At 40.7% G+C, this 15,810-nt stretch overlaps 1 protein-coding gene across 1 annotated transcript in view; it reads left to right on the forward strand.

Annotated features, from left to right (window-relative positions):
• Positions 1–15,810, forward strand: part of cavin1b (caveolae associated protein 1b) — a 20,319-nt gene continuing 4,509 nt past the window's right edge. The window contains exon 1 of the mRNA XM_073864085.1: positions 1–796. Coding sequence (XP_073720186.1) covers positions 275–796 — 522 coding nt within the window. The 5' untranslated portion in view covers positions 1–274. The remainder of the gene's footprint in view (positions 797–15,810) is intronic.

A 15,810-nucleotide genomic window follows, 5' to 3' on the forward strand; every position in this document is an offset into this window, starting at 1 on the left:
TTTCACAGGAAAGTGTGGCACTCACAACACAACACTCATGCAGTAGAGGTCCTACACAACTGCCTGCCTTCACTGCCCTGACCAGATCCCAAAACTCACTCGCGAGACGGAGAGAGAGAGAGGCAAATGTGGTGTGTGTAATAGAGGAGGGATCAGTTAGGTGAACTTCAGAGGGAAATCTTGAGAGTAGAAAGGCAAGTAAGGACACACTCAGCACAACTTTCCACTACTCTTACATTTATTTCTCTTTACCGCAAACCTGAAGCTGTTAGAAATGGAAGTAGTCGAAGATGCCCGTTTGCACCTGGACGTGCCCGAGCTGAACAAATCCCTCACAGAGATCTCAGACGATGAAGTCAATCTCCCAGCTTCTGAGGATGAAGATGAGGCTGCCGTCGACAATAAAGCCAAAGAAGGTGGAAAGACAGAAGAGACAGGTGATGGAGAGAAGGGTGAGATGAATGGAGTGATGGTCCTGGCTCTTCTAGATAAAATCATCGGGGCTGTGGACCAGATCCAGCAGACACAGGCCGGGCTAGAGGCCCGTCAGGTGGAGATGGAGAAGTCAGTGACAGGCATCCAAGGAGAACTCACCAAACTCTCCAAAAGTCACACCACCACAGCCAACAGCGTCAACAAGATGCTGGAGAAGGTGCGTAAGGTCAGCGTGAACGTAAAGACGGTGCGAGGAAACATGGAGAAGCAAGCCGGGCAGATCAAACGTCTGGAGAGCAACGAAAACGAACTTCTGAAGAGAAGAAACTTCAAAGTCATGATATATCAGGATGAGGGGTGTGTGTGTGTGCACAGAAAAGTGCTTATAGTTTAAAAACTTGTATGTTGTATGTACTTGACCTACAGTATAAGTATTGAGCATTAAAACAATGTGGATATTTTATAGCACTATATGGTAAATAATAAGATGAGAGTTCATACAGAGATCTTTAAAGAATCCACATACTGTAAGAAAAAAAAGCTAAAGGTGTGCTGCCTTTCTTTAAGGAATCTCAGCACCACACCCATTGAACACCATACAGTTACTTTAAGCTTTAGTGGTGTGGACTGTTATATTGTGTGGTATATAAGTGATAAACTTCAAATGGTTTCCTTACAAAAGCAATATTATGTTTCATGGTTGCAGAATTTGTACACTAGTAGAGAGCACCTCTCACATCACATCTTAGTTGGTAGGGTGTGGCCTTAGATTAAAATGAACACATGTCCCTCTTATTAAAAGTAACCATATAAAGTGGCCTTATAAAGTCTTAGGGCACTGAAGTCACATAAATGTCACAGCATTAAACATCAACATATTAAAAAACTTAAGAAATGTGTTAAAATTATATACTGAATACTCAAATAAAGACAAAAAGTATATTTTCTGGTTGATGCACTACACAACTCTGATTATCCCGCTAGGACACCTGAACACAACTAACTTCACCACTCAAAATAGTCTAAAGTCATTACAACAATGTCTGAGAAAAGTTAATTTCGATTTGAGAAGGTGCTGGCACAATCTAATGCAGTTTTAATTATGACTTGTAGAATAAATAGTTTATCGTTCATATAATAAACACAAATTAAAGGTGTGCTGTGTGTTGATAAAAGAATCTCCACACCACACATCACTTATATTTCAAGCAATGCTCTTATGGACTCTTTTATTATGGGGATTTAACTGTAATACACTGGACTCGGACGGTTACCTGCTGCCCTCAAAAGCAAGATTGTGTCTGAAGATTGCAGTGTAAATGAACTGATGTGTTTTTACATGCTTTCTCTCTTCAACACAGCAGTCATGCTGGATTTAATGTAGAGAAAGTTTTCTTTTTCTCAGAGATGGAAAATACCACAAGCAAAATCCAGAGACTATTTTAAAAGTGTGGGAGTGGTTTGTTAGGGAACGGGGGAATGGAAGAACATGAATAGAGAGTAAGCAAAGAGAAAAGACAGGGGGAAAGCCTGATAAAAGTAGATACATGCAAAAATAGTCTGAGAAAGGGCTTGAATAGTTATTTGGACAGTTTGTCTATAGTTAGAGGTTTTCTGGCTGTATAATATGATGTGTAATAGCTTGCAGCTTTGCACAGTGGTGCAAGAACATTCAGAGTTTCCACACAGTGAGTCAGAGAGGGGCGTGCATACACACGTACATACACACGTTCACATATGTGTACACACACACACACACGCACACACACACACACACACACACACACACACACACACACACACACACACACACACACACACACACACACACACACACACACACACACACACACACATTCTGGTTTCCATGTTTTGTGGGGACATTCCATAGATGTAATGCATTTTATACCGTACAAACTTTATATTCTATTCCCTTCCCCTAACCCAAACCATCACAGAAAACTTTTTATACCTTAGATTTTCAAGAAACATCATCCTGTTTGATTTATAAGCTTGTTTGCTTATGGGGACCTCACAAATGTCCCCACGAGGTCAAAATTTACTGGTATTCCTTTCTTTGTTAACACACACACACACACACACACACACACACAGAGAGAGAGAACACAGAGTTCACATAAAAATTCACTAATTACTCTTCCAAATATCCTTCCTGCCCTCATCAGAATGAAAGGGTTGGGTTATGTCCGGAATATCACACTAACATACTAGTTTGTTGTTGCAGTATGTATACAGTGTAGAACACAATGCATTAAATAATATACCCACAATGCAATGCACAATCCACTTAACTTAATCTACTTAATCTATTTCCAATGTGATGAACAAACTGAACTTTAATTCATAGGTGCAGTGTTTTTTTTATTTGGTCAGAGTGCCTACAGACACACAACTTAAAATAATCATAGAAGAGGTCATGCTAATTCATGCTGTGGCACTGCTTGTGGCAACATGTTATGTATTGCTGTAATGCCACATGAAATCATAGCTTGAAGCGTTTGTATGCACACATTTATGTTTTGGATCTACGTGCCATTTTCTGATTACTAAACTCTTATCAGAGGCAAAACATTTTTCAATGGCATGTAGTTACATAATTCTATTAATTTTCTGTGCTTTAAAGGGTGTGTTGAAAATCTGGAAAAGGCTAAAAAGTAAAGTGTGAACTAATCCTTTTATACTTCAGCACAGTAGGCCAACTTTCCATATTTTGTAATTTGTGAAATGTGTCTGACAGAAAGACACTCATGAGTAAGAGGGTGGTTTTGGGTGTGTGAGGGGGATTGTGGGAGATAGAAGACGCCCCTCGACTCCCTCTGCTGTGTACTTTTCCTTAGGGAACAGAATAAGTCACTGCTCCCGTCTTTATGGAAACTGTGTTTTGACACAGGAGGGACTGTCATTAAGTGGTCTGTCACGCAATGTTTTGGAAGTTATTTGGCAAGCTACAGTAAGCTAGTCATAATGTAAAATATTTATATACTCAGGCTATACTTTTGCTTTAGTTTGCTGCACTACATAAGGGATAATGTATAATGTAGCCAGCTGGTTGTTATTGCGAAATAAATCCTGACAGGGTGATCAGGACTGAAGGACTGATTTGCAAAAACAACTGTCTGGATGTACATTATTACACAGCTACTGTACTTGTCACATAAGTAAACACATTTCCTAAAGACTATAAGCCAAGACACGTTCAAACGAAATCTCATAAATGCTAATTTTTTATGCACATCACATTTATATTAAATTTATGTAAAAGTATTAAATGGCAGATGTCAACATGCATCATTTGTGACATTTGCATGATTTTAAACAAAGACAATGACTAAATGGTGTTTCCGTTATAGGTGGTAAGAGGGGATCAAAGGGTTAAAATAAGAAGGCTTGATAAGACTAAAATCACAGAGAAATAAAAGTTTTTATTGAGAGTTTGTAAAAACGATTTTTTGGTTAATGTCTACCCTTGAATCATTTAAGACATATGGCCAGATTTACTAACAGCTTCCGTCCGCACAACGCCTCTTTTGCTGTGAAAAACTACTGTCAGGATTTACTTAAAACACGCAGTGAAAGATTTGCACTGAAAAGGCGTGGACACAGTTGTTTTTGCGACTGAACTTATTGCATGCCTTTGTAGAAGTTTCCCTTTGAACACAAAATGTATGCGAGGCCAGAATTTAAATGAATCACTGAATGCGATTTACTAAGGTTTGCTCTCGTCAATTTACAGGTATTTTGCACCATTATTTATTACTGTTTACTTTGTTGTAATTAAAGTGTAATGACTTGATCGGCTCTCCAAATCTCCAAAATAAAATTATATAAAATGGACTCTGCCGATTGCCTGCTCTCCAGTTTCCAAAATGGCCATCTGATTAAGAATTATATGGAGGAGATCCTCCAGTTATGCCTGCCGGTGCCATGGAACAGACGATCTTCTAGAGTGGACTGAATAAACAACACTGTTCCACTAGGTACCAACGAGCTCTACCACATGTCCCCTTGCACAATATCTGGACACTGTGCTGTTTTGTTTGGCTCACCATTCACAGTGTCAGAAACTGATGATGATGCTGACTCCATTTCCCATTCCCAGTCTGCTCCAGTCCACCTCAAACCAGCGATCGTCATTACTGTTCCCACATGAACTCCACTGAACTCCTCCCATCTCCATCTCCAGTCCCCCTGGTGGCTCCCTCCGTGTTTTCCTCTTGAGAGTTCATTCCAAAGTCCGCTCCAGATTTCATGCCAGAATCCGCTCCAGAGTGGATGCTCAACCTTGTGAGGTGCAGGCTTACTCTCATTTACTCTGTGAAGTGCTTGCTCAGTCTCCTGAACTTAGTGCCATGATGAGCCCGCTCTTCTTCCTGGACTCAACCACGAGCCCGGACTCAGCTCCATTCTCATCTCTGAGTGCTCAGTCATGCTCCAATGATAGTTCAGGAGGTCGTTGTGCCGGCCTTGGTGGCACTGGCTATTGGATGTGTTTGGGCACAACTCCATAATCTCTCCCAACAAAATTTCAGGGCCACCTTGTCACAGCCACGGATGCCGTCTGTTTCTTGTTTGGTCCAGTCTCCTGTGTCATGGCTTCTGTCCTCCATAGCTCCCAGTGAGGGCTGCACCTTCTTGGGTCTGGGTGCAGAATTTACCATCCTATTCACTGTTTGCCTCCCTCTGGACTACATTTCCCATCATCCTCCACACTCCCTCACCTGTTTTATCTGTCTTCAATCATCCTCACCTGCCAGTCATCATGATGACCTCATGATCTGCTACCAATTAAAGCTTGCATGTTTTCCCCAGTGTTAATTCATATTTACTCTGTGTTTCCATACCTGTTTACATCTTTGTGTTATTGTAATTAAAGTTTATTGTTTTGATCATCTCTCCAAGTCTCCAGTCTCCTCCCTCCACAAGCAACAATAGCTGGGTTTCCATCCAAACGTGAAGCGAATCTTTTCGAAATTTCGCAAAAAAAGTTAAACTAATAAATGCGAATTAGTTGCGTTTTTATCAAGTTGTTCGAGCGAATGACGGTGGTATTGGTAACCTAGTAACCAACAGTAAACAAAACAAACAGACTGCATGTAGTCACAATGGGGCAAGTTATTAATGTATTTGCCGTGCAGCTTGTAATTGCAAAACTGAATGCTGTGCATAGAAGAAGGAATGCAGACTTTTTATTAAAGCCAGAACATTGCGATGACATCAAGCCCCAAGTTTAAGACAACTCCAGCGGAAACAGCTAGATGGTCAGTCCCGTGGGTTTAATGTTCGCTACGTCAGAATTAATTCGGCAAATGCGTTTCCATCTCCCATTTTTCGCATTTACTCTTTTTCGCATAAATCCAAAAACAACCTCAAGCAACCGTAAAAACGTTTTTGTGAAACAAGGGATTTTAATCGAAATTTGGTGTTTCCATCACTTGTTTTCGATGCGATACTTCAAAATGCACATAAAAGCGTGGTATGGAAACATGGCTACTGACAGGAAGATTGCATTGGTCATTATGGAAATTAAATTTTTGGGCCTGTGTTCTTTACATCACTTGCATAAAAATGTCCACTATCTGTGCTTTTTTGAAATTATGTTCTCACACTAATTTGTCCTGTTTAGTAAATTTGGCCCTTAGAACGTAAGTAGGGTGCAGTTTTTCATGTCGAAATGTTATTAATAAATGTGTTTATCAATGACATTGCCAGGATATAGAGATTTATTTCCTCGCATAAAATCTAAGACAACAAAGGAACTACCATACAAGAACATATTTTGTTGGTTCGTGAGCCCTCTGGGCATGGAAATAAAGCTGTATTATAGTAGTTATTATTTCTTTTAGTAAGTGAAAACAGGATAGAGAGCAGGAGTGGAGGTGGTGCGGTTGGGTGTGGTGTCTTAACGAAGTAGAGCACATAGCTACCATGCTGATTCATAACTTAGGCATCTTCACTCCTTCAACCCCCCTTCATCTCTTATCCAACTCTGTACTCCCCGTCCCATCTTCTCTTTTGCAACCACTCTGTAACACTCTCCCAGTATATGTCACACATTTATAAACCTGCCAGCACCTTTCACACACTGATACTCCCTGTCTCCAAATCCCTGTCGGCCTCAACTTCACCCCAGACTCTTGATTTCATGTTGGAAGACTATGATGGCTGCTAGTTGCTTGTGTTTGTTTCTGCATATGAATGGTCTAAATTCTAAATAAGCATTCTGTTCAGAGAATTATTATAATAGATAATTGATGTGCCGACAACTGACTGAAATGCATATCTCTTAGCGGAGGTTTTAGATGGAGACATTTCTTTGCCCCAAAGACTGGACATTTCAAACAAGAGGGATATATGTGAATAATCTCTAGTCAAGAAAACATCTGGATCCTGTCCACCTTTCGAAAGCTTTAATTTATCTTTTGAAACTGTATCACGTATGTAATGAATTTTTCCTACATACAAAGTAAAGTAGATAACTAATGGATTTTATCTGTCTTTCACACTGGTAAGCCTTATATGGCAAAGTCACAGAAATACTCAAGATGTCTACGTCATTTAGAAAAGCCTATTTGTCTTGCATCCCTTTGGAGGTTATTCCAGAATACAGGCTTTCTCCACTGGCAGAAGAGGATGAATTACATAAGAGAGCAGGAAAATGAGAGAACTAGAAAATAATGTTTGTAAAACAGCAAGTAGCTTGCAGGGTGAAAAGAGAGACATCTGGGCTCCTAAAGCATCTAACAAACACACACTTGTGTGTAAGAAAGGAAGGAAAGCGGTGCTTGCTATAAATAGGCCCTGCTGCATAGTTGTTTGGTGATGAAGGCGAGAGGACTCACAGATGAGTTTAGGTTATTCTGCGTAATTGATCAGAATCATACACAGAGCAGAAAACCTAATGTTTTTAAGGGAACGGTAGATTGGATGGCTATATTTATGTCTGGCATGGGCATGTGCTGTGTGTCTTTTTGAGTTGTTTCTGTACAGTTAATCTTCAGGTTGGCATGAGTCATAGCAGATTACCAGCATGACTCCGGTTGGCATGTGCTATAAGCACTATCCTTTGGCTTGTGTTTCTCTGCAGTTTGGCAGATTCATTATCATGCTTGTTCTCGATCTGCTACCCTCCAGATTTCTTTTTCCTCCCTATTCTTGACTCCCAGTTATTGGATGGATTTGTGTAAATTGAAACACTTGACATTGGGATGACAGTCAAAAACAACCCCAACCTAGGTGTTGGATTTCCTTAATACTTCTGCATCAGCCGAAGAAGAATGTGCTTAGTCAGTAAACCCTCCAAAGAAGAAGCAGCAGTTTGTTGTGTATAATTTGAGAAGATTAGCTTTGATGGAGGTAAATGGACACGGACTATATTGCAGCTTGAGTTTATTACTCCTCAACCTATCTTTGTAGCTACGCCGTAGAACCTACACTCCACTATAAGTCACACTTTAGGCTATGTTTGCATGACAATGATGTAGAAAAAAGTTTTTGAAAAATTTCACATATACATGATAACCAAGATCTGTGTTTAGATGGATCCGCAAAAGCGACTACCCTGCTGAAAAAAACAGCATACAGCAAGGCCAGCAAATGTTGAGTTTTGGTGCTGGTTTGCTGGTGACCAGCAGCATAGACCAGCATAATTCCCATACTGGTCCATGCTGGTTTGCTGCTTGTTTAGCTGGTGGTCATCGGCATACCAGCACCAGCATCCCATGCTGGTCATACCAGCAAGACCAGCCTATGTTGTGTTTTGGTGCTGGTATGCTGGTGACCACCAGCTAAACCAGCAGCAAACCAGCATGGACCAGCATGGGAATGATGCTGGCCTATGCTGTTTTTTTCAGCAGGGTAAAAACAATGCATTATAGTATTTGTGCTAGTAGTTGGTAAATTTTACCTTGTAAAGTAGCATTACAAGCCTGTGCACATACACAGTCACTACAGAGCAATAAATACAAACAATCAAGACGGCAAAAACAAAGTTTTATTTAGACCGACGATGAGATTTATTGACGTTTATTACTACAAGTGACCCTGGACTATAAAACGGCAAAATGTGTAAACTTTGTTGATGAAGCGTTAATAAACTCAGTATCTTGAGTAGCACAAACAGTGCTGTGTGTTTTGATTAAACTCATACATGCCTGTAAATTGAATTAACACTTGCTTGAAGTCACTGTTGGATTCTTGGATGTTTACACCGAGACAAGGCATCGTTTTCACAAAATTTGCACTTTGAAACCCATCTTCGAATGTTTGCAGCAAAGCGAGCCGCATAAAAACATTGGGGTTTAAGTCTTAATTTTTGGAAGTGTGCACACTACATGCAAAGTTGTGAAAGTGACAACCACATACAATGTAGGATTTAATTTTCTACGTTATCTTTCTGAGGGTGTATGAAATACAGGAGTCATTCCCCTGCTGAAAAAAACAATAAAACCATTACAGAAAATTCTAATGGTTTCCATTAAAATACCAATAGGAACCATTAGCTTTTACCATTAAAGCCACTACACTGTAGTGTGTTTTGGGCCATATTCCATTAGAACCAATAAAATTCCCAATAAAACCAATAAAACCATTAGAATTTTCTGTAATGATTTTATTGTTTTTTTTCAGCAGGGTCCTGAACTTGACTAAAATTGTTTTGTTGATGTACTGTTATAAAGAAGGAACATGGACGTTTGCTTAATCTGCTTGTACGTTTCATAAGTAGTTGATTGATTTTTGTGATGTGAAGCCACAGTATTTCGCTTTTATTTGTCAAAGTTATATAGAGATCAGTGTGCTCTGACCCTGTATGTTCTTAAGGAGTTGTGGTGTAAAAAACAGGAGATCTGAAGCCACATCAATCCTAAAGTAGTCCACCCACAGTTACATAGTGAATAACAAAAGCACTGTGATCCACTGCAGCTGGTGTACATTTAACGTGTACTATATGTCAAATGCTCTTAAAGATTACATTCATTTTAAGGGATACACTAACTTCTGACATACATGTAATGCATTTGTGTCATGCATACTACATTCAAATAACAGCAGAAGTTTGAATGAGTGTTTTTGTCATGTGAGTACAGGCGTATTGAGAGGATGCGTTGTATTCCACACAGTCATAAATCTCTGTGTAAACATAAACCTCTCTCTCCTTCATTGTTATTGGAAAGAGTAACTCACCAGCGCCATGGCAACCATGATTGTGCTGTTGGGCAGCGCTCTAAATCAGTGGGCACAGCAGTCTGATGGTGGGACGCATGCTCAGAATATCAAACTAAATACTGTGGTGAATGTGTTTACAGCCCACCACAGACTGGCAACGGACAGCTTTGCTGATGAAGCACAACATGGCAACAAATGCATGAATTGTGTACTTTATGTGCCAAAGCTTTAGGAAACATTTCTGAACAATGTGGGAATAAAGAATTGCTTTGTGTGTTCCAGATGTTTCATGCCAGTGTTAACTGTTAAAGCTGCATCTTTTAGCAGGAATCGTGCAGTAAAGTTTACACGTGGACATGAATCTTCTTTAAGGAATGAAACTGCTGTGGACACAGTTGTCACGGATGTCTTGGTGGTTACCATAGAAACACAAAGTGGTGTTTTGTGGCATCAAACTGTTTCATTTGATGTCGTAAGAACTGAATGTGGAACAGACTTTCAGCTTTCAGACATCTCAACAGCAGCTCTGATTCATTAAACATTATTCCCTGAAGGGAAAGCCAGCATACCATCACTTTATATAGTAAAATCTCTCTCTCCCCCTCGCTCCCTCTCTCTCTCTCTCTGAAACATTAAGGCAGAAAATAACTCTGCTAAAGAACAGCTGAAAAGAATAGTCTCATTGTTTGTGTCCACACAAACATTTTTCCTATTTATCTCTCGTTCATTCCTGCATTATAATAAGGGAGGATTAGCACCACTACATATGAAAACCTTTGTAAAATACTTTACCTTTATATCCACTCCACAAGGTTAAAGGGTGGTCAAAGGCTTTGGAATTTTTTTGTGATTAGATAAGCTGTGTTTGAACCTGTGTTCCCATACAGTAGTCATGTTTCTTTCATTAAATACTATTTTAATGTAATATATTGCCTTTGTGTGTACATTTTGAATGTTTATGAGAGAATCTAATTCATTTATGCAGTACACGTACATTCACACGCGCACGTCGGCACTCTCAGTCCTGGTATTTCATATTTCCTTTTCCTGCCATGGTGAGGTTGTTCTGAGGATTCCCCTCCACACATGCAGTATTCATGGGAAAACACCCCACACCCACTCATTTTCGCTCTGCTTCGACCCTGTGATGATGGGTGGGGTGACTGGGTTTGAACGGAAAGGTGGGGCAGACCGTGTTATGAGGACGGGATTCCCTCGTTGCCATGGTGAAGAGCCCGGTCAGAGGCAGACAGATGTGAATAAGCTCTTCACATGTGACTGAGAGAGACGCTTCTGTGAGGCAGTGGAAATATCCAACACACACACACACGTCCACATACTACACTGTTTTCATTTATCAGTCTGCTGATGTGGCAAACTGTTCCAGCGTCATGTTTTAAAAATGTTTAAAAGAAACAATTCATTTACTTTTTGACGTTAGGTTATGGTATCCAAAGAAACATTTCTATCTATGAAGTGAAGAGAGGAAAACAAGACAGATACTGTAAATAGATAAAAGAAAGGGAATTTCTGCTGACCAGCGGGGCCTAAATCCAGCTGATTTCAGCATCTGACAGATCAGTCCAAACACCAGTGACACTAAACCAAACAACAAACCGTCTGATAGCCAATTCTACAGAGCTCTTGTTGTTTACAGATTCACATTTATTTCTGTGACCGACACAAATACGCAAAATGCGCATTAACTAACACACAACTCTTCTGTTCATGTTCTCAATCTCTTTAGCCATCGGCTCTCCTGGTTTCTGTTTGCTAATGGAAAAGTAAAACTCTCTATGATGTGGTCTGTACTCTCTGAAAGCTACTCATTTGAGTGTTTGTGTGTGCATTTGTTTTATTACATACACACATACAAAAAAAGTTTCAGGGAAAATGGCATCCCCATAAAGCACATATGAATTCAATTTAATTGAAAATAGGAGGTGATGTTGGATGAGATTTATGTCCGGTTCAATCTTGTTTTTTTCTGGTTTAGTCTTTTCTTGTCTCCTCTGATCTTTATTGTCTCTTGTCAGTTCCCTCCTCTTCTTATTTAGTTTTATCTGTTCTAATCTTTTATAACTCTTCTCATATATTTCACATCTTTCAAACAATTTGTGTGTAATGTTTTCTCAAGTCCATTTGTCATACTTTACCTTTACATTTCCTTTTGTCTCATTTTTACTCTTGATAATCGTATGTCTAATTTTTTTCTCTTTTATACTTGATCTTGATCTTCTCCTCTTTTCTCTAATGTGTTTATTTCTTGTTCCATCTGATCTCATCTCTTCTCATCTCATTTTTGAACAACAGATTATCGTAGAGAAAAAGGGAATGTGTTTTATTAAATAAGGGCTTTGTCATCAAAATACGCTTAGATGTGTTTATGTACATGTGTATTTCATGTTTTATGGTTTTGCTTAATTAGGCACATAAAAATGCATCTACTGATTGTTTTCAACATCAGTCATCACAGACACAACCATGTATTCAATCTAGTTGGAAGAAACTAAATGTAGTTCCCAGTGTGCTGACACATACTTAACACACATTTAACACACAAACGTTTAGTGGAAGAGTAAAGTATGTTAATACAGACTATACTTCAGTAAATACATGTACCATACAAACAATAATGAGCATACTGTTTTTCCGATGGTTTTGGGGTACTGAGAAAAAAGAGGACAAGTTCAAAGGAAATTTTTCTTGGGAATATGAAATGTAACTCTGCAGCTCTTATCGTTCACACACGCACACATTTACTCAAATTTTCCAGTCATTTCTTATGGTGGAGTGTGTGTTTGCCTTCCTCTCTCCACAGCAGAACAATGCAACATTAACTTGAGAGAAGCACTTTGGGATGTTGGCCCACCAAGGTGACTGCCTGATTTCCTCTAACATGTTTTCCATCTTACGCTTCATCCATTACAGCTGCCTGAAAACATTTAAAGGGGTGACACAGTGGGTAGCACTGTTGCCTCACAGTAAGAAGGTCCCTGGTTAAAGTCCTGGCTAGGTCAGGTGGACTTTCTGTGTAGAGTTTGCATGTTCTCCCTGGGTGTGTTCCAATCCACGTGCACTTGCAATCTTCCCTAAGCACTTCCCCTTGGGGGAATCCCTGCCGCCATGTTGAAGTGCATTCCATTTTGTGAAGTGGACAATGGAACTTATATGGACAGACCCTGATTCCCTCGATTTTGACTAAGGGGTATTCACTTCAGACTGCTCCATAGACTAGTGTTTCCCAACCCAGTCCTACGTGGCACCCCTCCCAGGATGTTTTAGATGTTTCCCTATATAAACACCTGATTTACCTCATCAGCTTGTTAGTGTGTTAATTAGGGAGACATCTTCAACATTCTTGGAGGAAGCTGGTGAGATGAATCAGGTGTTTAATATAATGAGAGATCCAGACCATCCTAGGAGGGGTGCCCCGTAGGATGGGTTTGGGAAACACTGCCATAGACCATGACTGCGTTCCACTACAGTTTTAGACACACATTCGCAAACTTACCTAAACACTTCCCCTCTTCGCTATTTTGATGTGCGTTTCACTTCGTCAAGTGGATGAGGGAAGTTTATATGGACAGCCCCTCGATTTTGAAGTCTACTTCATATGCACACTTTAGGCAGCTCCATATACCACAAAGCAACATGATTGTGATGTCAGTTCAGCAGCTCACGCTTTGCACAGTTCAAATGATGGAGGGGAAAGTAGTTCACACCTGTAAGTTAGGGCGCTCCATTTGAACTTACTTCAAGTGTTCCGCCAGTAGTGCACACTTGTCACAGAGTGACTTTATAGGGCAGAACCAAAATTGGGGAAGATTGGTTCCGCCCAAAGATGGTTTCTGCCCGGGCCGTAAACCACAAACACCGGAACTTCCGGGAAACTCCGGGAGGCAAACTGGGCGTTATGAGCAACAGGTGCGGAGTGTTTATGTGGAAAGTTGTGATTGGAAGATGCGATGAAGCTGAGATTCATAAATAGATCCTCAGAAGCACGGGGTAGAGCGGTTGATTTCGGGGCAAGCTCCTTTCCGCCAAGGGCGGACCTAAAACGCACATACCTTTTGAAGAGCCGAAGGCTTCGTTGATCCGGCGATCGCTGGGAAGCGAGCGGAAAGAGTGCGGGGCCGAAGGAGGTGAAAGAAAGGCGTTGTTGTTGTTTTATTAAAGGAGCACCACGGAAATAGCGAAGCTTACAAATCGATCTGGTGCAAAGAGTGAAGGTCTGGGCGAAATCATTGCTGGAGAAGGCGGAGGTTGACATTGACAGGGTGAAGAAGGAAAAAAAAGGATACGAATTACTGGGCTGAGTATATAACGTTCACTTGATGTTATGATGAAACAGTGCCTGTACCTTTGGATCTATATTGAGCAGTAGTTTAGGAGCTACTCACCGGAAATATCGTCAAGGATGATCGACAGCGGCAGGTAGCCGGTGGTGAGAAGAGGGCGGACAGCTGTAAGGAGAAAAAGACCAAAGCGGAGTGTTATCATCATATGTGAGTAACATTGTACATTGTACTGTGCAGCATTGAGGAGAATGCATTACCCAACGTGTATTGTGAGCTTCTGATAAACAGATAAGCGGCCCCACTGTGGAAAGAAGTGTGGGTGACCCGGGGAGTATCACTAGAAGCCAACGCAGGAGGCCAGGCGGCCAATTTCGCGGAGTGTTATCATTATATGTGAGTAACATTGTACATTGTACTGTGCAGCATTGGAGAGACTGCATTACCCAACGCGTATTGTGAGCTTCTGATAAACACATTAGCGGCCCCACTGTAGGAAGAAGTGTGGGTGAGCGGGGGAGTGAAACTAGAAGCCAACGCAGGAGGCCAGGCGGCCATTTTCACATAGTGTTATCATCATATATTAGCGGCCCCACTGTGGAAAGAAGTGTGGGTGAGCCCGGGAGTGAAACTAGAAACCAACGCAGGAGGCCAGGCGGCCATTTTCAGGTGCCTCTCTATCCACCAAGAACAGCGCCCAACGACTCCCAGGACGAAGCCTAGTGAGTGGAGGCTCTGTCCTTATTTCACTTGAAGTGTAAGGAGTGCCATGGGTGAGTCTTTTGTCTTTGCCGTGAGTGTGTACACTAGAAATCTTGCAGTGTATTGCTGTGGTTGTGTCGACAGTAGCCACCCTAAACTGGACGAGTCGTGGAGATACAAGAGATCGTTGAGGCTGCTGCCCACCATGTACTTATTGTTGCCCCCAGCCAAGGACTACCAGATTGTGTGGTACGTCACCAGGGGCCCAGAGCACCTAATGCCCCCTCCCCTTTTTTTTCTATGAAGGCCAAAGGACTGAGACAGTTTTTTTAAATATCTAATTCCCTCCCATTTACATTTTAATATTTAATAAAAGCTGCTAAATTTTAATCCTTGTCTGTTTGGTCATTGGGGTGTTTTGGGACCTCATCGGGGTGGAAATAGGAGGGGCGTGACCCGCGACAGGGGCGGTCCGCTTCTCCGACCTGTTACACACTCGTACAGCGTAAGCAATGACGTACATCTGAGTGAATGAGACTCAGGGAAGATAGCGAGGGAAGGTCATAAAAACGAACTAGAACACAGCCCAGAATGCACCTCAATTGTGATGTCACAACAGCAACTCACCCTGGTGTGCATAGTTTTTTCGCGGTATTTTACTATTTACTTTATACAGAAATAGGTAACCATCTAGACACCTTAATATTTTGTTTCAGCATCTGACTTAAGAGGTATACATATCATCATATCATTTATCATATATTGCATAGTATTAAGGAGGAATAGTTTCCAAATGGTATGCACAAATGTTCCAGGTAAAAATTCTCCAGGCAAAATGTCCTTTGCTCTTATGGCTTGTAACACTCTGATAGCTCTCATTTTTAATACACACACTAAACGCATGATTTTACATGAATCAGGAATGCATCACAGTCATAAAATAACACAAAAAAGGGCTGTGAACAAATTACAGTGTATGACTACAAACAAGTATGAATCAAAACATTGTCTCTCATTAAGACACTACTGTTGTTTTATAGCGGGGGGTATGAAACATCTAAGTTTCATCACAATTAAAGTAAAACCCTTGCAGGATCACATGTATAGTGATGTTTGTTGTTTGTTGGTCTCCTAGTGTGAATGATTTGTCCTGTTTGATGAAAACAAACCAAAGAAAGACACTCTTATGTTC

This window comes from Misgurnus anguillicaudatus, chromosome 25, assembly GCF_027580225.2.
Source record: "Misgurnus anguillicaudatus chromosome 25, ASM2758022v2, whole genome shotgun sequence".
NCBI lineage: Eukaryota > Metazoa > Chordata > Actinopteri > Cypriniformes > Cobitidae > Misgurnus > Misgurnus anguillicaudatus.